Raw genomic sequence first — 26,141 nt, forward strand, 5'->3', positions numbered from 1 at the left:
ACACATCCATACTAATATTATAAATGCGAAAGTAACTCTGTCTGTCTGTCTGTCTGTTACTCAATCACGCCTAAACTACTGAACCAATTTGCATGAAATTTGGTATGGAGATATTTTGATACCCGAGAAAGGACATAGGCTACTTTTTATTGCGAAATATGTACCACGGGCGAAGCCGGGGCGGATCGCTAGTAGATTATACGGCTTCATATTGTTTGTATTAAAATTCCAGAAAGATCACCTTCTAGTAAAATAAATAATTGTGTGTCTAAATTAGGATTGCTACAATAGGTAACTTTACGTAACTATGCTCTTATAAAGATAATGTAATTTTGAATTACAATTCATTCATTTAGTTCTGGAATATTTTAACTTCTTAGTATATAAAATGTTTTCAAATTTAAATTATGCATGTTATTTTCGGTTCAGATTAAGGGCATATTACATTCGGGTCACAATTTCCAAGTTAAAATGTTGGACGACGTCCACGGTCAACTATAGGACTTGAAATGGTTTCAAAGCATTTGCCTCAGTTCCAAATTTTATGAAGTACTAGGATTCCGCCCGCGGCTTCGCCCGCGCAGTCAAAGAAAAACCCGCATAGTTCCCGTTCCCGTGGGATTTCCGGGATTGCGTCGTTTTTCCGGGATAAAAAGTAGCCTATGTCCTTTCTCGGTTATCAAAATATCTCCATACCAAATTTCATGAAAATTGGTTCAGTAGTTTAGGCGTGATTGAGTAACAGACAGACAGACAGACAGAGTTACTTTCGCATTTATAATATTAGTATGGATTTGTAAGTATGAAACTCAGCTTTGTAAAGAATTATAAATGTAGTTTTAATTATTAAATTTTGTAATCACTACATAGTATAAAACAGTAGCTTTCTCTATCTCTGTGTCCCTATGTATGCTTATATCTTTAAAACTACGCAACATATTTTGATGTGGTTTTTTAATAGATGGAGTGATGAGGATGATGATTCAAGAGGGAGGATTTAGTATATAATTTATTAGGTTTTAGACAAAGCGGGCGAAGCCGCGGGCAGAAAGCTAGTTTTAAATAAAAAAGTTACCAGGATTGAAGTTATATTATTGGGGCATACATAATTAATAAAATATTGGAAACGGAATGGAGGAAAACTATTTTTCCGTTCAAAAATTGGAACAGATTTGTATCGATCTATTTATTATTTATTTATTTGGTATTGAATTGCATAATTACATACAAAAGACTGACATTTTAAGATAATATAACTGTTCTCAACTGCAACAGAATTTCAATATAATTTGTATCTAGTTTCTATGAAATCTATACTAATATTACAGAGCTGAAGAGTTTTTTTGTTTGAACGCGCTTATCTTGGGAACTACTGGTCCGAAAAATTATTTCGGTGTTAGATAGCCCATTTATCGAGGAAGGCTATAGGCTATATAATATCATCTCGCTAAGACCAACAGGAGCGGAGAAATGCGCGTAAAACCGTGCAGCACAGCTAGTAATACATAATATGATGAAATAGTAAATTGAATTTGGTAAAAACAATTTTATTTATGTAATATAAATTTTATTACGATAAACTTTTTAGGTTAGAGTACCGAATAAAACATTCTCGAAGGTCAGAAAGTTTTCAAGCAAAATTCGGGCTCAAGGGATGGAAAGGTTACGTTTTCTGTAATTTAGATTACACAAGGGACTGATAGTTAAATAATCTTAGAATAATTTATAAAATTCCTAAGTTCTAGACTCCTGGGCCTTCGTATAGTACAACTTATTTTGAGAATAAATCGTAGAGAAAAAACAAATTATTTATTTTTAAATATAAAAAACTTAGCTTAAACTGTTTATTATTATCTACCAGCTGCCTCAATACTTATAGGTAGTTCTTTATTCCGTGCATCTTATCTCTTATCAAAGACATCCACACGAAAACAGAAACACATGAAATATTTGGCTAGAATAAAAAACTCAACCTTAGTTTTATTCAGAAAAAAAAACCTTGTTTACCGGAAGATCAGAGAGCGGACGGAAACGAAATTTCCGCCACGTACGAACGACGATTATGACTCACGATAGCTATTATATAAGCCGGCTTAGCTTAGCTAGCCAGCTTAGCCAACTGTGGGCACGTTTGGTAAATTATCTTAAAGTATGTGTTTGTTGATAACGAGTTATGTAATAAATATGTTACTAGCTGACCCAGTGGACGTCCTGCAGAAACCTTTATTGTTTGGGAATAAAAAATACATTACGATATTTTCTCTCGTCTATGGGAGATATAGAAAAAACATATAAGTATATAAAACAAAGCTATTTAGAAGTTGTTTGGTTAGAAACACTGTGACAAGTAAAATACGTTATTTATAATCTACTCGGTTTCCCCGTGCGGTTTCAAAAACAAGTTCAAATAACATTTCTGTAACCTTTGTATTCTGGCAACCTGGTAACTCTACTTCCAAGAAACATAAAACCCTTTTTCGCGTGAAAGATAATCACACACACACATTGCATTCATCCATACATTCTCACAAACTTCTATATATTACAAATAAGAAATAAGGATATAGATTATATTCGCACTTAAAATTGGATCCCTTCAAATAAAAGTTTGAATAAAGTGATCGTGGGTCACGTATAAAAATGTCTCCTTCCTGAAGTATAGAAATAAATTCTAAAAGCAAGTAAAACTAGATAGAATAGAAAATCAGATGTAAATTGTATCTGACCCATACCACAAGAGGATACAGAGATTTTTCACGAGATTGACAATTTCACAATTTTTCGATTTGAAAGAAAAATTTAAATATACTTTTCTAGTAATTTTGCTTGTCTTTCTAGTCTCGTATATAATAGCTCCAGGTTTAGAATAAGAATTTAATACCTATCTGTTTAATTCCAGATTCTAGATAGTATTTGGAATAAGCAATCTCACATGTACCTTACAATGTACGGTATAGACCTAATTTCAAAAGACTACAAAAGGGCGTTAAACAACCATAATAATAAATCACTTTGTAACAACACGCTTCAGTAGACATACTACACAATATACAGCACATTTGTTTTATTTTACGTAACTTACAAACACCCTACCGTTAATAAAATCCACATTTCGTATTTTCTAGTGTTTGATTTTACGCGAGTATTATACATTTAGAAATTAATAACTCAGCCCCCGGAATCACAGACACAATAGAAAATCTATTGTGTCGTGGTCCGATCGGGCCGCTCGGGGCTCAATAGGTTCAAGACTTTTTAACGGATTTTAAACGCGATTTATTAAATAAAAAATTAATTATATTCTTAAATTTCTAAATCCACATTTAATTTAATTTTTAGTACAAGTATTGTCATACACACACATTTGTCCACGAGAAAGAACATTAATTTTGATAATTACACGGACCAGTTATTTAAACTGACCTATTTTCTCCTACGTATTACTCATCCAATTAAAATGTATATTAACAAATTGTTTACGATTTAATTATTATATTTAATTTTGAAACAGATGACACTCAATAATGTATAGTGGTATTATTGTACTTCATTTCTATGAATAATTCATTATGATTATTGAACGCGTGGTTTGAATGAATATGCTATAATATATGAGATTCTAGCTTGTGCCCTACAGGTTTACCCGCATTACTGTGCTCCTATTTGTCTTAGCGTGATGATATATGGCCTATTACCTTCCTCGATAAATGGACCATCTAACAGTGAAATAATTTTTCCAATCGGACCCGTGGTTTCTGATTAGCGTTTCTAGAAAACAAACAAACTCTTCATCTTTCTAGATATCTGCGTGTTTGTAATTGCGTCAGCATTTTAGAAAACAAGATGAATCCAATTCCAATACAAGCAACAGAAAATATAACAAATATATAATAAACACACTTATTTCAAATTGTTTGTTGATACAGCTACGTGTGAATTGATTTACTATAAGCCTTCATCTATTATTTTTCGAATCTAAGTATTTATTCTAATCGCGAAGAATTAATGTACTTTGTGAGATGGTTTTATCCATGATTGTACTTTTAAATTCAATTTTCTATAAGTAATTATTGATATGTATTTACTTTCTATTATATATAAAAAAGTAGCTAAAACTTATAGTTATTCGGGACGGAAGTTGGAATTTTTAGACAAAATAAAACTTTTTAAAATATTTTGCATGAGTTGCCTGTTTTTTCATTGTAATAAATTTGTCCATAAACACAACATTTAAAAGCTATTACGTACAATTTGTCGTAGCGTTTCAAACACTTAATAGTTTACGGTGCAAGACTGTCTGTGCTTTGAGGTTGACAAATGGCTGCCATGATGTATTAAATAATAGTTTAATCTTCTTCCAACAGTTTTCTGATGCAAGTAATGGTTTAAACGTTTGAAATAACCCAGAATAGGGCGAGCTTTGTTTATGGGACATTTTTATAGATTAGAAATGAATGCTACAAAATTAAACATCGAATTTGAATTAAAGGATTTTTTAAACCTATTTTAACTATTATATTTATTTTCACTAATATACCATGAAAGGGAAAAATAATAAGCTTTATGATTCAACAACTAACATTACCGACATAAGACTTTTATTCTGTGAGAGTTCTATCAAATTCTCTGCTACTGTTTTAGTGTTGTGGTCAGTCATTATCACTGCTTAGAAGCGGCTGTCGACGTGTCTGAGCTATTATCTAACTTTAAATAAACCTTATGTCTTAAATCTTTGTGTTGTGTTAAAAGATGTATGGGCAAGGATATTCCCAATAGAACTATGTATATTCAAGTTCTTTCATGACACTTCTCTATCTCAGTTAAATTCCGCAGTTATCCCTTGTGGAGTATGGATCAGTTGCATACGTCTATTTCATTGATCGATTTCCTAATATAAACATTTTTTTTGTTAGTTTCTGGGAAACCCTTGACAACTAGGTTATACGTTTACCTTTTAACCAATGTATATAATGAAAGCACTTCCCAGATTTTACTACTTCAGAGTATAAAATATTGGCTATTAACAATAACGGGTCCTTTTATTCGTACTCTGTCCAGAGGAAAATATCAACCAAATCAACTTCAAGATTTTACAGTCCATTAGACGGCACTCGACTTTATCCTCATTATTTTCCACAGTAAATAATAACAATGATTAGAATAACACTTATTTCATCCACAACCACCTTTTTGAAAAAAAAATCACAGCAAATGTAAAAGTCGTTAAAATCTTGAAATCTATGAAAAAATATGAACATTATATTTTGAGGTTACAAAATTGTATCATTAATTAAGTTGTTTAACAGTGTTTTTTTCATAATGACGCAAATACATTTGATTTTGAATTATTGTAAAATTTTGAATAAAGTTTTCTTTCCTCTCCTAAATGATGTAATGTTCTTGTTTAGTTCAAATTTCTATCTACAGTAACTATTGAGACTTAAGAGTAATTTCTCGTCACGTGGCATTCCAAAATTCCACCTTTTATACATTACCAGGAATCGTCCATATTCATACGAATCCACGGCCTATACCTAGATTTTCCAGAATTTTCGTGTAAAATTATTTCAAAAACATTTTTCAATTTAAACTCACCCTTCTAAAATTGAACGAGTGACTGTCATATTATGTTTTAAGTTAAAAATGTCTCTCCTAATAAATGTAAATACGATTTATTTGTCATTAATATAGTTTTCTACATTCAAAAAACTAGAAATTATTTAGTAGTTAGGTTATGTACGTTATTGCTGAAGAACGGAGCCTTAGGCCATGAACCTCTGTAGGTATCTGCGTTAGAATCATCCATAATAACTAATTTATAGGCAATCAATACAAGCCCTTCGATAAGTACATTCCTGAGGTACATGCCAGGAATCCACTACAAAGCAAACAATACGCTAATGGTATTAAGATAAGAGTAAATATCGACTGGCATTCAATCAATACACAGAGGCAATTGGAGAATATCTATTAATCTACTTAATTACGTAGGTCTATTTATTTTCGTTTGTTTTGGACTTTAAATTTTGAACGGGTAATTGGTTTTTGCCGTGTTGCCAAAGTTTTTATTTGAAATTGTTAAATCGTTGAACTCCGTCAACAATTACGATGTAAACTGTTTCCTTTCTTTTTTTGGGAATTAAAAATAATATTTTTGCATACAACCCTTGGTTTCATTTACGAAATGGTACGTACTACGTAGGTACATATTATTGCTCTCGTAGGAGATTGTATGTACTAAATATCTTTTCATTATTTTAATACTTATTGTAATTTTTTTTTAATAGTGTGAAATTAAAACACTTCTTTTATATGTATGTAAGTAGTTATGTCCACGTAGTTATCTGTTCATGAATATTACCTCAATTTTCTTTCTGGCTACTGAAACTTAATATATAAATTATAACTCATATAGGTGTACCAACGTCAAACAACATCATCCGTGAAAGTCACTAAATTGGATGCAAGATGAAAAGGAACAGGCAGCACTTCATTGATAGATTAAAATATTAGCGGTCTTGAGCAATTGAAATAAGTGTATGCGTATAGTGCATTCCTTAAACCATAGCAGACCATACAAGCCCACTTTAATCAAAACGATTGTTCCACGTAGCTAAAACATTCACGATACAAGTGTCAAAGCACAGAATACATAATAGTAGCTAAACGCTACAGAACGGACACTCTCCGCCTCCCGCCAAAATTAAACACTTACCTCACCCCGCACGATCAGACATGTTATGGTACCCATTTCCCCGCAAGGACGATACCAACGACGTCTTTAGACGAAACGCAACGAAGATTGACAACATTAATCAAATTGACTTAAAGCAATTTTATTATTTTGGATTTGTGATTATCGTTTTTCGTAGAAAATGGTTAGATATTGTGCTGTTTACGGATGTATTTCATCAGAAAAACGCGAATTTTTTTTTACGCTAGTCACAAATGTGCCAACCATAAAGAGTTTACACACACATTTGCAGTCTCTACAGTGTGACTGTCAAAACTATAATTTTGTATGGAGTGTCCGGGGTGTGGTCAAAGCAAACAAAGCACTGTTTGGCTCTGATCCAATATCTAACCTACACACGTACACTCACACGTACACACACACAAACACACGTACATACAGGTGGACAGGAAGTCACTGGTGAAAATGCTGTGACGTCACACAATGTTGACTTGTGACGCACGATTTTACATGCACATGCTGGTGATTGTAAAAGTTTATTATTGGGAAATTAGTATTAGAATTAAATCATGGAAAACATAGAAATGACGAAGCTGCGCCTTAACGAAGTGCTTTTCAATTTATTGCAAGGGATGTTATTCAGGTACTAATAGTGATATTATGAATTGAATAATTTAGTTTTTGATCCTTTCTTCGTTCACATTGCTCTTTAACAAAAACAGTTCATATAGATAAAAGAAGAGATAGATAAAAGACAAGACAATAAAGAGCAGTCAGAGTTTAATTTCTCTCGCATACCTAATTTAAAAAGAAAACAGAAAGAAACTACATATTATGAAAACAGAAAATAACTACTCAAGGTTACTTTTGATAACCAGCTTTGACCCACTATCATTGTAATGACATATTTATGTCATATAAAATCACATTACCCACAAAGTTTTAATTACAACCCCGTTACAATTTATAAAACCAAAGTTTATAGTTTTTCGTCGAAGCTGTGCTTTGAAATTTCATTTTGTCTGTAGGCGAACGTCATTTAATTTTAATTTGCCGAAATACGTTAAACCTGTATATTATTTGAATTTTTGGTAGATAATTTTATAATCGAGAAAGTTTGTGAGGATGGAATGGATGGATGAATAGATGTTTGGTACTTTCACATAATATCAACGGGTCTCTATGAAATTTGGTAGGTACAGAGATAAATTCAAACTCTGGAAAAGCACATAGTTTTAAATCATACTTATCATCTTGTCGGTCATTCATACTTCATAGTAGTATGACCACGCGGGTGAAACCATTGCCTCTAGCTTGTATAATATAATTAAAAAATATGAAATAACGATTCAAAAGTGCTTCTCGAAGAAGTTTAATTGAATGAATAAATGTTTGAGTTTGAGTTTACTTATAATATGTGTTCAATTTTATTATGTATCGTTAATACTTGGTTAATAGTATTGTTAGTAGTATTGCGTAAAGTTTTCTGTTTAATTGACAGTAAGTCACGACAAAGTACACTGATATAAATGTAAAACAAATTGAGAGCTTCCATTATGTCGCCGCTGCCGCAAACATTGTTCATGGAAGAATATAATTCCTCGTCTTTGTTGCAATTTCGTTTCGTCCGGCTGTCGGACAATCACAAGAAAATGTTCTTTTTCCCTTGCATTAAGGTTCAGAATGGTTAGCACAAACGAGTTGATTTTCACACCGCGAAAGAAGTTAATTTTGTTTTTATCTGTTCGTTTCATTTGCAGTATTCGTGGGCTATGAAACGCGCTGTATCGTTTATTATTATTGTACTGGATTGTTGTTATCGTTTATTTTTTATTTATTTCTTTTTTGATTTTCAAAAATAGCCAACGATTAAGTAAGACAGTCGCTTAATGTAAAATTTTACGAACAAAATACTAGTGGAAATTATAAAGTTCGTGTTAAGAAGGAATCGTTTTCGTTCGAATATAAAATTGAAATGATAATAATCCTTTATTAAATTGGAAAAAAAAACATTATCATAATAATTTTCTTAAATATATGGGGAAAGACTTTCGCTATGTCTTTCGTAACAAAATTCTTGCCGAGTCATATTTAATCTACTTATCCTGTAAATACTGCCCTTACGAATTTCCTCGTATGAAAAAAAATTGAATTTATTACGACAGACGTATATTTTCTACTTTGATAAATAAAAACAAGATAAACTATAAAAGACTATAGCGCGTTATAGACTATATAGCGCGTTTTTAGTTGCTCATGAAACAGCGGATAAAAACACGTACTTGGATGATTATGTGTTACAAGTTATAGTACTTACTGCCAATTACTATCAAAATCAATTCAGCAGTTTATGCGTAAAGAGAACGAGTATACGTTTTATACGTTTACTAGCTTACCACCCGCAGCTTCGCCCGCATTGTCTAAAACCTAATGAATTATATACCAAAAATTTCCTCTTGAATCACTCTATCTATTAAAAAAACCGCATCACAATCCGTTGCGTATTTTTAAAGATTTCAGCATACAAAGGTACACAAGCACAAAGAAAGCGACTTTGTTTTATATTATGCACTATGAAGTGATGATATCTATTGATGTTAAAAAAAGAAACTAAGAAATAATACAAAAACCGCTATTTTAATGGCCATTTTAGATTGCTCTATAAAACTTCTGCTTCTTCATTGTATTCGCGAATGCATTTAAAGATAATATCTAATATTAAGGAAGATTACAACAAAGTGAAAATATAATTAAATTTTATTTCACCACGCTTTATTTAATAAACTTAATTATTAATATAGTTTATATGATTTTTATTAATTTAATCAGTTATCTATAATTTGCAATAAAAGTTATATAAATGAAATACAAATAAACAAGATGAAAATTTTGCTAGACTTTCAGTATGATTGCGATACGCATAATGCCAATTTAAGTTATTTTAAAGTAAGTTAACAATATATAATATGTTTTCGGTGTGTATGAAAAAATAAAATTAAGGAGAATCGGATCTACCAAAAATGTATTTGTGTTTCCATATTTTATAGAGATAAAAATCGTATTTACTATTATATCTTAAATATCTACTTCTTTAATATTTTATATATTTAAGGCTTTCTACGATTTTCCTCGATAAATTATAACAATGTTGCAAGTGCAAAAAACCCAAGCATTTTCCTCATAATCATAAGTAAGGTGCCACAACTGTAATCTACGGTACAAGGAGGAAAAAATATACCTATTTACCCGAATACGTGAGCTTTCTTCTTAGTTTACCTTGTGTTAGGATTTATTACTGACCATTATTATGAGAACTGTACGTAACAATAATCGTTTATTTTCTTAGCAAAAATAAGGAATATAGTGAAGATTAAAATTCTAATGTTTAAGTGGAGCATTTTGGGAAATCTTTCCTTATTATTTATCTGAGCATGAATTCAATAGGAGCATTAGAGTATATTTTCTAGGAGACAGTTACATCTAATAACAATAAAAGCAATATTTATTTATAGCATTTTTATTTTTCACGAATCCATACATATAACATAGTCCTTAGTCCATACCATCTAGTATAACAAATACTGCATGAAAACATACGCAAAACACGTCGTCATACTTTTAACGTCATTACATTTTATTACAAAAAGCACTCAGGCGCTGAATAAAGAGCTACCTGCAATGATACTATGTCAAATCAAGCGAGGCTGGAAGAGCTTCATACGCAACTATTCATAACTTTTCCACCAATAATGTGCGAGGATGTGTATCGAGGAATGTGTTTGTAAATAAACAATAGTATCGCTTCAAACGCTAAACGCTAAAAATTTCAAACTAAATGAAGCGATATGATTGGTTCTTGCAAACACATTCCTCACTACACAATATCCTCGCACTTTATTGGTGGAAAAGCATTATTCGTGGTATTCGTGGTGACCAATTGCTACAAATTTTCTCTTCAGCGTATTGGACCGCTAGTCGCGGGTTCGACTTGCACTTGACCGGTTTTTGTTTAGCATAAGGCTGGTTGCAGAGCTTGACCGACCGTCAGTGCGTACCGTCGGTCCTGACGATACGCATCAGCAATTGTATGACTATGACCCTAATGCGCATGACAATACGCGTGCGTATGGTCGGTCTAGCTATGAACGGTTTTATGAATTTCCATACATAATATTATGACAAACGCGACTGACGTACGCACTGATGGTCGGTCAAGCTCTGCAACCAGCCTTATGCTAAACAAAAACCGGTCAAGTGCAAGTCGAACCCGCGACTAGCGGTCCAATACGCTGAAGAGAAAATTTGTAACAATTGGTCACCACATTACATTTAGCACTTTGCGAACCTTATAAATGTCTCATAATACTCTAATAAATTTCAAATATTGTTTACGAATATTTTTTAAGCTATTGCATAGCTTCTATCGCGGGCCTTGAGCGCGGGAACCGAATCGAGAAATTCCGTAACGAAAAAACCTCATGCTCCCCACCCCGACGGGCGGAGGTGTGGAAGCTTAGATCATTAAGTAATGATCTAAGTGTGGAAGGCATAGCATGCAATAGCTTTACCGCGGCAGTCCCCGAGTGCCACACGTCGTTTTTTTATTATGTTAAAGTTATGAGTATAATAATATTGAATGTAAGTGTTAATAACACCGGACGGAAGGTCGGCGCTTCTTAAAAACAGGAAAAAGCTATTTGTTTTGCTCTTTCCCTCCGTTTTTCCCACAAAAATTTTAATAATGATGATGAAACTTTTCTAAAAATATTCCGTCGCAAAGATTACCCTTTCCGCTCAGAAATTATTCGTAAATATGAAAATATATAATATACTAGTGGTCCGCCCCGGCTTCGCCCGTGGTACCTACATGTTTAAACTATCCTATCTCTCAAGTTGGATCGAACTGCACATGGTGTGCGAATTTTATTATAATCGGTTGAGTGGTTTAGGAGTCCATTGAGGAGAAACATTGTGACACGAGATTTATATATATTAAGATAAAAAATATTTTTTGTGTGCAAAGATTACGTAGGCAACATGCCATGCTATCAATACTTACGAAATTCCAGATATCTATTTTAATATTTATACATATATGGACAATTATGGGCCAGCTGTGCCACGTGGTTTTACGTATATTTCTCTCCTATTGGTCTTAGCGTGATGATATAATATGTATAACATTCAGCCTCCCTCGATAAATGAACTATCTAATACTGGAAAAATTATTCAAATCAGAATCGTAGTCCCTGGGATCAGAGCAGTAGTTCCTCAGATAAGCGCACTCAACCAAACAAATAAACTCTTCAGCTTTGTAATATTAACATAGCATAGATACAGGTGTAACATATTATCATTATGTTTATTTATTAATTATTCAAACAACACTATAACGAATAATCATTTAAACTACTTAAACGCTTCATTCATTAAAATACAATCTCCTCTTCCGTCTTCTATACACGCTCACGAACAAGAACATACGTTATAATTTCATTCACAATATGAATCATACCTCTGCCAAATATTTTCATTTGATTCTAGGAACAACGTAACGTGAATACAATGTGGAGTTTATTTTAAAAATACTAAATTTAGTAGCGGGAATTTCAACAAAGTTCAACATCCAAGCCAATGAGTAACAAATACGATAAATATAATTTAAATGATACAACAGAGTATTTTTTTACAGAGTAAGAAAACCCAGAGTTGTCATTGTTTTTAATGACTTGCAAATGCGTGTTTTGGGTTTTATATAGGATGATAATAGACTATTAATATTATAGGGAGAGAATTTACTTATATGTTCAGAAAAATATGCGTACGACGTTCCTATGCATCATTGACTGCCATATCGATGAAGATCACGCCCTGTATCGCCCTGTATCAAGTATTAAAAAATATATATTCAATGAAGCTATCATTTTATTATATGGATAGAATAATATATTATAATATGTATATAATAACATCGAAAGTACTTTTTTATACCTAAAGGTATTCCTTTAGCCATATTTGGCTCAATCAATAAAGTGTTAAATAAGGGACATATCGATCGAAAAGTAACGTTATCACACTCTTATCTTCAAGGATATTGAGGCTAACGTTATCTAGGAAATGCGATTGGCAAATGGCGGTCGGTGGAAACTTGGAGAGCTTTTAGGAAAATATGCATTTCTGGATTTATAGGATCAGTCGGATATAAGACGGGATTGTTCTAGTGATTTCAATGTTTGTCCTTGCTATTTTCGTGCCAGATATAACGGTAGTATTGCTTGTGTTAATGTTACATTGGATATTGATTTAATAATTCTAGATTAACATATAGGATGTAATATAGGTAATAGCTCCATAGGGAAGTAAATAGTTGTGACGTTGAACTACTTCTTTTAAAAAAATATTAATTTTACGTCTGAAAACCTATTTCGAGAATAAAAAAAAGACGTGTGGCACTCGGGGACTGCCGCGGTAAAGCTTATTGCATGCTATGCCTTTGTAGCGACACCTCGCTCTGAATCGCGCAAGCGAAATTTTTTCGGTACAGAGCTATATAATATACAACTTTCCGACATCATCCATTGGAGCCATAACGGCCGGCCAGTCGAGTAGACTGGTCGAGAAACCTCCTTTTTCGATGGAGGAATTCCACCTTCCTTCCTCCACACTTTCAAGCCACACCTCCGCCCGTCGGAGTGGGGGAGCGTTAGGTTTTTCGTTACGAGATTTCTCGATTCGGTCCCCGCGCTCAAGGCCCGCGATAGAAGCTATGCAATAGCTTAAAAATAAGTAAGTTTAGAGCTTGTATTTTTCCTGTTACCAAGTTAACTAGGATAAAAAATAAGTGTGAAGAACGCTCGTCGCATTATCAATTTATTTTTCAGTTGTTTTTAGTTCAAGTTTTACAGAAAAAGCATAATTATAATCCCCCGAGTAACGCAACTACCATTTGTATAATAAAATGTGATAATTTTCTTCAATCTTCGACGTTTATATCATTTTTTTGAACTTTAGGTATAATTTATACTCTGTATACATTGCTGTTATTTATGGATATTTTACTATTGAACATCTAGGCGATGTATTTCAATGTATTTCGTGCGTATGCGTGACGTCACTGATCACCATTGCAGCGCGCCAAAAACGTTCTAAAACATTCCGTCGCTTTCCAATCAATCAATGTTTATAGCTTTGTCTGTTAATCTGTTTGTATAGTAATAGTGCAGTGTTATGATCGTAAATTAATGTATTTTCTGTACATACTAATTTTACGGTGATCAAACGGTGATAAATTATTCTGATAGGTAGTTTAACTTCTGCTGTCATTTGTGTTGTTTTATCTATTACCAAGTCTATTACATTTATGTGTGATTATCAAGTGATTATTAATGCATTGTTAGGTTTTATTAATTATGATACATACTTCTTTTACTATGTATCATTCATTAAGCATTCATTACATAGTATATAAAGTATAAGTAAGTCGCCTTTTCTGTCCCTATGTCGATTTGTATGCTTAAATCTTTAAAAATACGCAACGGATTTTGATGCGGTTCTTTTAATAGATAGAGCGATTAAGAGGAAGGTTTTAGTATATAGTTTATTAGTTTGTAGACAAACGGGCGAAGCCGTGGGCGGTGAGCTAGTTATATTATAATTGTCTGCATTGCTTTATTTGACTTCGCGGTAACAATACCTTTTCCTTATTCACAAATAATGCTTCTTTTATTTGCTAAATTCTTATTCTTCAATCTTAATAATAGCACTTCTTTTTTATGTAAATATGTATCTATCCTCACACGCATAATTATATGCACCCAAAAGGTGCAATATTTGGAGTACAAGACCGACGGATTTAAATTCACATTGTAAAAAAATTCCAGAATCTTTTTGCCTCGACACACATCCATAAAAATATGTGAAGGCACCTCAACTCTAGCACTTAGAAGTATAAATAAGGTACAATATATTCAAGTGAATATATTCTTGCATTCCATATGTAAATATCGAGATTGAATGGTGATGCATCACGGAGGAAAATTCGTTCAGCATCCGAGCAATGCTATTTTAAAACGTATGTATTGTTAAATGTTTTATTGATTCACGTTTGTCTGGTGGAAAGGAACGTTCTAGGCGTTCTTTTGTTCGACTTTGGGTTTATACTAGCTTCGGCACGCGGTTTTTCTCGCGTGGTCTGTCGAATAAAATATTGTGTAATTTCTCAGTGTTTAAACTACATTATATTCATATCAAAATACTATTCGTTCGTTTGTTTTGTTGATAGGTGATTGAAAAACAAACACAATGATCATACTTACATATGAAATTATGTTATATATAAAATTAATAGTTACATACCATTCGTGAATCATAAAGTAGAATCAATTTCCAATTCAATTCGTTGAAAAAAAAACAAGCAATTATTTTTACAAATCGAACTTCGAACGTAAACTAATTAACCCAATTAAGTATCCAATAATAAATTATACTACACTACTCTTTAGTCCATATATTATAAGCTGAAATCTAGCGTGATACCTAAGTTGTATGCCACATTGTGTCTCCCAGTGCATCATCAATCATTAAATATAACTAAGAGCAGAATCGCAAGTGATAGATGACACCAATCTACGATAGCAATTTACTGTATAATGTGCAAGTCATATCGTATTTATAACAATATCTATGTGACATTAATGTGCGCTATTTTTAACCGACTTCAAAAAAAGGAGGAGGTTATCAATTCGTCCGGTATGTTTTTTTTATGTATGTACACCGATTACTCCGAGGTTTCTGAACCGATTTACGTGATTATTTTTTTGTTCGATGCAGGTTGGTGTCGAATTGGTCCCATAAAGTTTTATTCGGATAGGCCCAGTAGTTTTTATTTTATGAGCATTTTTGTCTGTATTTGTAAATGTTGCAAGTGCAAGTTTGAAGTCGGTTGTTTTTAACGCACTTATCACTTGTTTATATTAGAGCCAAAAACTTCCCCTCATCACTATCAGAATATTTTCAACTAGCTTTGCCGCGGTGTTACTCGCATTGCTCCTCTACTATTGGTCATTGCGTGATGCTATAAATCATAATATATAGCCTTCCGTCGTGGTCTATCTAACAGTGAAATAATTTTTTCAAATAAGAAACGTGGTTTTTGAGATTTGCGCGTTCAGTCAAACAAACAGACTTTAGCTTTATAAATTAGTACAGATTTTTATGTTTCATCAGCAAACTATGTTTAAATCTACATTATTAAATGTTTAATAATAATAAACTAAATAAATATTAAACATTCTTATCACTCAATTTAAGTTCAGTTTATGGCTGAGAGAGTAAAACGTAAATAGTCAAAATATAAGTCGATAAATATTTATAATGCATAGTCAAAAACTCAATAGTAAACCCTTCTTTGGATCGGTCTTGTGAAGTGCTCTTGTCCTGAAGAGCTTGCATATTTGCATATGTAGTGTATAAATATAGGTTTAGTAAATATTACATTTGAAGCTAAACTGATTAAAGCGCCGAATTAAGGGCCGATTTTTCAATCCTTGGTTAAAATTTATCGGTCCAACAATAGACTACAGGCCCGTGTTGAAAAAATTATGAGTCATATTTTAACCCACGATACGATATAAGAGCATTAAATAATAAGATTCAACACAATGACATCACTTGTAAGCTGTCCACCTGAGTGCAGATGAGAATTCGAAAGTTCAGGTAGAGATTTTTTCCTCTTGCCTCCATTATTTTTGTACGGCGTTGCGGAATAATGGATTAAAATCAGTATAGAAATAGTATGACACAGATGGTGGTTGATTCTGATGTTTGATAGTACATACGTTAAAATGATGACCGAAAGCATTTTTTTGGTATAGAGCAGAGATAATATCGGGTTCCTTTTAACTGAAATCTCTAGAAATAGAAAAATAATTAATCAGTCAAATATTCGTAATTTAGACTAGAGCACAAACCTTGTTTATTATTTTTCAATATAAATATGTAATGTACCTTTAGTGATTATTATGTAATATGTATCTGAAAGGATAAGCTTTACACAAATTAGGAAAAATATATCATCTGTGAACACTAAACTACCAAACTATATCATGATTATGGTTATAATAAACTCACCAAAAGAAATAAGGCCGCTGTTAAGCATGGTCAGCTTAATGCTATTCGGTATGGACACCAAGCTGGCAGTCCCTGATGGCTTATTGTCCTTCTTCTTTGGCTTCTTCTCAAGGTCATACCGCGGCGCCGATCGCGACCGGTGCTTTCTCTGACTGGTCGCCAGGGACCCCCGCTGGCCCGTTCGGGATGACATTTTAGTATATGTGTAGTTCTTAAACACACATCACACACGCACTACGCATGAACACTGCACTATCACTATTAAATACTCATTGCACTGCACGGTTGGGATCTGGAACAAAGGAATAGAATGGTTATTACTATGAAATTTTCTTTACTTTTATAAATTTGAATGGAACTATGTCTTCCTGATGCGTTTTCATAACTAAAATACTCAATCGATTTTCATAAAATATGGTAGAGACCGGCTAGACTTTCAGAGCCGAGAGAGATTACTTTCAGGTAATACATAGGCTATTTTTTTAACAAATACTAAATACTTCGTAATTATCACTATAAATTACGTAGCCAGTCAAAAACATCATCACTACATAGCTTATGCTTAAATCTTTAAAACTACGCAACGGATTTTGATGCGGTTATTTTAATAGATAGAGTGATTCAAGAGGAAGGTTTTTGTATACAATTTATTAGGTTTTAGACAAAGCGGGCGAAGCCGCGGGTGGTAAGCTAGTTTAACATATGTTTTAAATCTTCATCTTTACTTTAACTTTAACCGAAACTGTGTCAATAAAGTTTATGAAGTAATAAACTTAATTGAATAAGGCAGGCTGGTTGCAGAGCTTGACCAACCATCAGTGCCTACGTTAGTCACGCTTGTAATATGTATTGAAATTCATAAAACCGTTCATAGCTAGACCGACCATACGCACGCGTATTGTCATGCGCATTAGTGTCATAGTCATACACATTGTTGATGCGTATCGTCAGGACCGATGGTACGCACTGACGGTCGGTGAAGCTCTGCAACCGGCCTAAAATCATACATTTTTTAGGGATTAAATACTTGAACTCAAAAGCTCTAAGGATGTTTATCAATTTCCTCAATATTGACATCAAAAGAAACCATTATTAATATTTCCTAATAAGGAATTTAATATTTTACCTCTTTGCATTGGAAAGCGGTAAGAGTTTCCTTTCAAATTAATTTCCTCTATTTGCGTTGGTTGTTGGCATTATTCAAGATTTTATCGCGAAATACTTCTGCATTTGGACCGTGAGAATATTTTAGTTTGCTAAGTGTTCTAAAGTTATATACAGTATGCATAAAACATGGCGTTAACGGGAGTTCGACCTACTTATCTTGCAAACGAAATGACACGTCGATGAAACTTAATTAAAACTACCCTCATTAAGTGTTTATTTATGTCATCTTGTTTCCTAGAATTTCTCAAGTTGTTTTCGTCTTTTCATCGGCTTGGCACGACGGCTTTTGTTAATAATAATGCAGTACTTCTTAATCTTTTCAACGAAAAAGTATTTTACTAAAATTGTGAAATAAAATTGAGTCCGTTAAATTATGCCGGAACAAATTGGCTTTTGTTTCTCTCAGCAGAAACGGGGCTCCCTATTCGAACAATGTAGGTACTTGTCATCACGATTTCATCAAAATTTAAAGTATTTGAAGCTGAAGATATTTCGTATAACACTAGTCTGTTTTAATTTACATTACAATAGCTGTGCCCCGCAGTTTGACCCGCATTTATTGTTTTTTTCAAATCGGACGAGTATTTCCTGAGATAAGCGCGTTCAAATAAACAAACTCTTCAGCTATATAAAATTATAAGTACCTATAGATTTCGCATTGACACGACTAGAAAATTCTATATATTTCTCAAGAAAAATAACTTTATTGCTTGCCGCCCTAAACTCCACAATCCGCCCAAACACCTTACACCTATAATTTTTCCCCTCATAAACGCGATATCTTCATAAAATGACCACGGACGTTATAAACCACATTGCGTGGTAGTGATAGCGTTAACAGATGCCTCTGTTTATTGTAAACTATTACATTCCGTTAGCACCACATTAAAGAACGATTAATCTAGATTAATAGGGTTTGCTTCGATAATCTAAGATCAGCGGAATATTTTATTTGAGAGAAAGTTATTTTACTGGTGTTTTAAACTGGTTTCAATATATTTTGAATGGTGGGATGGTTATTTTCTGTGATTTGTCCTAGTACTACAAAAATCACATATATAATCGTACTAACCACCGCGAGGCAATGTCGTCATTACGGATAGATGAATTGATATTGCATTAGAAATATCAGAAAATCAATTACCTTAACTACTTAAACTCTTTTTTAAATCTATTATTCCTTAATAATAATAATAATCATCATCATCATCAGCCCATAAACGTTCCCACTGCTGGGACACGGGCCTCCTATGAGGGTACAGGCCATAATCCACCGCGCTGGCCAAGTGCGTGTTGGCGGATGACACATGTCGTCGAACTTTTTAATTCTTCGACATGTCGGTTTCCTCACGATGTTTTCCTTCACCGTTCGAGCAGTGGTGATGTTACAACATGCGCAGATAAATTGAAAAATCAATTTAATTCCTGCGCGCTCGCCTGGTCTCGAACCCCGCACTTATCGATTCGAAGTCCGAGGTCTCACCACTGAGCCACCACTGCTCACCTCCTTAATAATGATTGATTGTAATTATGTTAAGGAATAATAGATTATACCTTAACATAATTACAATCAATTATTCCTTAACATAATTACAATCAATCAATCAATAGACCTGATTTTTTGTAATAATGAGACCTGATTTTTTGTAATACGAAGAGGTGGGGTATGATGGGTATTGATTAAAATTACGTTTCGATAATTATTGAAATAAGTAAGTAATTATAAATTATCAATATATAAAGCTATTTTGATCAAGTGTTTACTAAATAAAACAAACAAGACCGTAAACAATATAATAATCCTGTAAATAAATAATCTTCTGACGTACGATTCGTCGTAGGCGTCACATTGTAGATAGATATTTTCTATCCGTAATAATAATGCTGAGAAAAATTATCACTATTCACTACATAATATAAAACAAAGTCGCTTACTCTGTCCCTATGTATGCTTAAATCTCGGATGATGATTTGATGCGGCCAATAGGTGGATAGAGCGATTCAAGAGAAAGGTTTTAGTGATGGTTTTAGTACATAATTTATTAGGTTTCGGACAAAGCGGGCGAAGCCGCGGGCGGAAAGCTAGTACTTTTATAAATTAAACCGCATCAAAATCCATTGCGTAGTTTTAAAGATTTAAGTATACATAGAGACAGAGAAAGCGACTTTGGTTTATACTATGTTAGTGAGTACGAAAAATGGATAAAGGACTAGAATTTAAACGAAGAACTGATTCAATACCCATTAGGAGATCATAAAGTTAACGACGTTTTCATTGATTCGAATCCCAATATCTTTAGAGGCTGTAATATTTCAGTCTCGTATAAGCTGATTAATTTCGTAATCGAAGCCATTAATCTCGAATATTGACAAGGTGCAGTGACAGATCCGAGAAATGTGTGATACTAGTTTCTCGCCCTGGCTTCGAATGGACGTTAATTGTAAGTTTTTCAATGTTTTTACTGTAATTGTAAAATTTTTGTAATTGTAATTTTTATTGTATTTCTACAAGTGGAGACAAATGAGACAAACAAAAAACATAGATTCAGTCGTTGGGCAAGTGAAATAGGAAAATAAAACACAAAAATAAATATTACTTTTACACATACTGGTCCAAAATTTCGACCTATGTGGATTTTAAAGTTTATGAATATTACATACCTACATTTTAAATATTCACATAGATTGTGAAAGGTTTTTATGTATAATAAATTCATTGAGAAGTTACTCGTTACGTAAGATAATACCATATTATACATATTTTATTGTAAGAGCAATACACAACGGAATTTGCATGTTCTGAAATCTGTAAATAATCAATGAAATGTGAAAACATACCTCTAGGTTATTGCTAAATAAATAAAATGGTGTGCCCTATTACCAATGAATATAATATACTCTAACGCTACGTATTATTAAGAACGAATATTTTATCAAAATAAAAAATATCGTTTGTATATATTTATTATTAAAACCTGATTGTTCAATATCTATTCAACTTACTAGGTTTTTAAAAGAGCGTATACAATTTTGTTGACTATATTATGTATAATTAAAACATTCTCTGTACATTATAAGGATACAAACAAGAGGAAAATTGCGTAATAATATCATTATCTTCAATATAAAATATAATGCCAAGTAAGCAAATAAAAATTCCGCCAATTGAGTGGTTTTTTTTGCAAGGCCTGCTTCTATCGTATCTGATATAGGTTATCAAATAATTTTTCCTTAAAAACAGCTTTATAACAAGTTCAAGGAGTACTTTGAATCACGCTCTTAAGCCTTGTTTGAAATAACAGAATTAATATACATACTTGGCAATTCGCAAGAAAGTTGACAGGCAGCCTAAATCCTTATTAAATATGGCCGACATTATTTCCTTGGCCGAAAACTTGGCCGAAAATAATACATTGTCAAAGAGATAAGATCGAATCAAAATAATGGATGTTTATTTGAGCCACAAAGACTGCTTTACTCAATATCCTGCTAAAGGTCCTGTCTCATTCTCGTTATACTTCTGTTATGGAAAGATAAATTGGTTTTAATGAATGGGGTGCTTAATAAAAATGGCTTTATATCTTAACCTTTGTTTTATTCTTTTCGTGTTCTTTTAAAGGAAACCAGTAAGAAGGGTAATAATTTGAATCAGACATCATTTTATTATCTTCTTTTCCATAATCTATTTGTAACATAAATAATGAACGTTATAGCTTTCGTATGATATTAAGCCTTTTTCAATTAAGTAGGTACTTCAAATTTGCCATTCAAAAACCTGTCTATTCGTATAAAAATGATACTCCCTATTTTTTGAACAAGAGTATTGTCTCTATGGCCGATATGAAATTAAACCATTAGAATATCTTTCAGTATTAAAACAAAGCCTTCATACACACTAGAAGCGAAGTGAGAGCGAAAACATTTCATACATATTATAATTAAAACTATCTTATAAATATTTTTGGCTGAAAACATCGTTAAAGTCCTCTAAAAAAAAGATTTACTCAGCAATCCCAACAATTAGTCAATAGTTCTATTTCAGTTGTTTTCCGTCTTATATAACCAAAAATCTTTATTAGAGTCAGCATTATTAGGTCAAACGGTCTATAAAAGCCAACTAGAGCCACTTCTCGACGGAAAGCGTGTTGTATCTTCAATCAAGCCTTTCTATTGTTCTCACATCAAATAAACCTCGAGAACTTTTAATTATTTGTATTTTTGTGTTTGGTATTGTTATATTATATGTTTTGTTTCTTTTAAATAGCAGCTAATACACGTGATCCAATTATAAATATATATTAAATGCTAAGCTCAAAGGAGGTTATAGTTTTGCATACGCTGAGTACGTAAAAAATACTTATAAAATTCCAGACGCATTTTTTTTTCAAATATATAAATTCTTAAAACTCTATATTATGTACACTGTACACTGTACAGTGTACACCCATAACAAGCAACCCGCCCAACTTTGCCACCAGCAGATTAGAGAAGAGGTATATGCCGGCTACGCGAAGCTAGAGAAGAAAACACGAATTTACAGCAAACATTAAAACCGTAAATAAGTGTGTGAAATAAATAATAACCATACTGATACATAACCAACCAAATAAAATATTTCAACTTCCTGAGTATATTGTCTTTCGAGCAAGCTTTGATCTTTGAACGAAAATAATTGACTGACAGCATTTATTGAGCCAGCAAAGGAGTCACAATGTATCAAATTCTTAGATGCTATGCTATATCTGTCTGTAGAGGGTTTTTTCTACGCAATATTTGTTTTATAATAGAATTCTTAGTATTTTTTTTCTGCTCGTCTGATTGTATGTTTGTACGTACGTCAAAAACGTAAAATCCACTGGGCAGATTTTGATAAAATTTTAAGTAGTGATAGACCAATATAGGTTCCATTTTATTAAATTCATAATCTGGCTACTAACTCGTCTAAATAGGCTTTGAAATATAGCTCTACATATCTGGTAAATACGTTCAATAATCTAAATCAGTTTTCCTGTATTCCCAGGGCGAACCGACCTTTGTTATATGCCTCCATTTACCAAAAACACCTACTTCTCGAAGCTTCCAGATCTCGCAAGATTGATCACGTTAATCCCTTTCACTGTTCAAAGAACTAATACAAATCTAGGTCATGGCTCTGATATAAGACGGTGATAAAACACGTAATATAATAATCCAAAACCACATCTGTGGACATTTGTCACTGCCATTCGCAAATAAAGTCTCTTGGGTAATGTTCACGCATTTTTAACGAGCGATTAACGAAATGTCATTAATCTTAAATTCTATAACCTCTTTGGATTGTCTTTGTTTTTTTTTAACTTCCCTGATCTCCAGCAGCTCAGAATAAGAGTCCACAGATTCGATAAAACAAAGGTTTATAATAATTTTAAAAACAGAATGGAATGCTGAAAACAGACTGGCTACTTACAAATTTCGAGTACGGCTTTCCCGCCATTATCAGAAAGCATTCCAAATTCAAACACGTAAACACACGGAATGAATGAGCCGGCCGGTAGACCTTTCAGTGACTCCTGTAATGTCGTTTGGAGTGACCGCGTCAGCGCTTTGATCGCAAGCCTTATGAATTCCATTCTACGTATTTAGATATGTGAGGCCGGGAGATGAAGTTATTATTTGACTTCACGAAATTGTGTGCGAAAGTTATCTGTTTTGTTCAAATTTTGATAGGCATGAAGCCGTGTTCGAGCTTTGTAAACGGTCTGATATTATGTTATCATTAGATACAAATTAGTCTTTAAAATGAACCATCATAATATATTTCTTTATACAATAATTTGAGTCTTATTAATTGTACTAATTTTCTAATTAACTTGTAGACAATTTCATGTTAACTATTACTCATGTTTTGGTTAGCTGTTAACACATATAGGTTAGAATTAAAATATACATGTAGGACCTGAAAAAAATCTACATTTTTTATTCGAAACGTTCATATCTGTATCAATTTTCGTTACAGAGAGATAGTTTTGATAAAAAATACAGAAATATTAAATATTTCGTGGAACCTAAAATGAAGAAAAACGTTTAAAAATTTTATCATTTTGTACCGTTTTTAGATAAGGAGCACCAGTCGATTTTAAATCAGGGACAAGGGTGTAGGTAAATTCCCTTGACCTTTTTATTAAGTCTCTGGAAAATAGCTTGTGGGCCTAATGGATATTTAAGTATCGTTAGTTATATAAAATTGTAAAAAAATGTAGTAAAAACACAATATCTATTAACATCATTTTATTAACTCACTAGCGGTCCGCCCTAGCTTCGCCCGTGGTACATATTTACGTTTTATCTACATAAGAACCATCCTCGTACATCAAGGAACATAATATAATAAAATAATTATCGCAATCGGTCCACCCGTTCACACGTGATGCCGTGATCAAGGAAAACGGGTTTCATTTTTATACAGGGTGTAAACGTTAAGAGCGCACAGGCGACTATTCCGTAACTATTACAGATATCAAAAAACTTTAAACTGATATTGAAAGTACTATACCTAATGAGTAAAATGACAATAATAACTTTTTAAAAATAAAACGAGAAATATCCAAAAATGTTATATGAAACGCTCTCTAATAATTCTGCCGCGATAACTAAGAATGCAGTAATCGCAAAATGGCGTTTTTGAGATAAACGCGGGAAAGACATTTTTACATATTTGAGGAAGATGTTTATATTTTATAGCCCTTGAAATCTATCAATAAAATTGGAAAAAATACAAGCTTTACAAAGATAATTATCTTATATTTCATAAATTAGTATATCCATTAATAATGCGTATTATTGCGTTTAGGTTTAGCATCAGGCCATGTGAAAATCACAGGACACTAAGTCTAAATACAGTACTTGCGCTCATTACTGCATTATGTTCTAGCGCATGTTGATTACTGCGTTATTTTTTAGTATTTGATACAGGTTTTTAATGTCCGGGGCTAAGTAGATGTACACATAATATCTTCTCACTTTTACACAGATTTAAAAAAAATGCTCTACGGTTGAAACCTACTGCGGGGATATTAAAATTAAACAATTTGTAGAAGAAAATTAAGTTTTATTAAGACAACATTTATTTTAACATCAGTTAAACTGACATGTACATGACTTAAAAAACAAACAGCGCGCAGGAGCAGCACACGTGCCGCACGTCTCACTTCACCGAACGACGACGATTTGCTTCAACAAAACGCAGCACTGTATCGTACGGTTACGATCTCGCGAACTTTTACCTGTGCTTTTACTACACACAAATGCAGTAATGTGGAGAACTGCGTTTTGACGTAGCAATTGGTCTACAGACACTAGAATAAAATGCTACAGTAATGGCTATTACTGCACTTTGTTTTAGCGTATCTTAACAAGAACCGCATTATTTTTTAGCACATGTTTAATACGGCGCTTTTTCTTATCATTGATATAGTTTTCATGTAAGTACTGCAAAAATCGTTAGCTAAAAAACATACTTCCGGGTACTTTTTTTATGAAATTATTTTTTTTTTTCATGTTAATAAACCCCTTGGGATCCCATTTCTTGGAAAAAGTAAAAATCCCAAAAATGTCGATTACTGCATTCTTTGTTATCAGGGCAGAATTATCTAATCTACTTGATAAAGGTCCGACTATTCCTTAACTTCAAGATTTAAAATAATAAATGCCAAACATTTAAAACCCTGTCATTGACCTCACACAAAATCATCTTATGCGACTAAAAATAAACAAAATGTCGCTGACAGTATAAAAGTTTTGAAAAGCAGGTCACAACTCACTGTGGAGGGTAATTTTGTGTTTTACACTCGAGTTGACACCTGTACAGTATTATTTATTTTGGTATTATACTAGGATAATGCACTGAAATTAGGATAGTTTGTATGTGTGTGTGAAAATAATTCAGTATTAGATAAGCAGTGTTTTGTAGAGTGAAACTATAGAGCGACTGTTTTTAAAGGTAAAACTAATCTATATACATATAATAAATCTGTAGAAGGGTCAATTCTGTACATTGAAAATATTGAAAAAATAACTAGCGTGTTACTGGATCGATACCAAACCCAAATATGTGATTAAAAAAATTTTTGTCTGTCTGTCTGTCTGTCTATCTGTCTGTCTGTCTGTATGTGAA

General features: G+C 32.8%; 1 protein-coding gene across 1 annotated transcript in view; it reads right to left on the bottom strand.

Moving 5' to 3' along the window:
- Positions 1 to 26,141, bottom strand: part of LOC123699377 (receptor-type tyrosine-protein phosphatase kappa) — a 151,270-nt gene that overhangs the window by 73,215 nt on the left and 51,914 nt on the right. Inside the window, exon 2 of the mRNA XM_045646316.1 lies at positions 16,823 to 17,114. Coding sequence (XP_045502272.1) covers positions 16,823 to 17,015 — 193 coding nt within the window. The 5' untranslated portion in view covers positions 17,016 to 17,114. The remainder of the gene's footprint in view (positions 1 to 16,822; positions 17,115 to 26,141) is intronic.

Source organism: Colias croceus, chromosome 17 (genome assembly GCF_905220415.1).
Source record: "Colias croceus chromosome 17, ilColCroc2.1".
Lineage (NCBI taxonomy): Eukaryota > Metazoa > Arthropoda > Insecta > Lepidoptera > Pieridae > Colias > Colias croceus.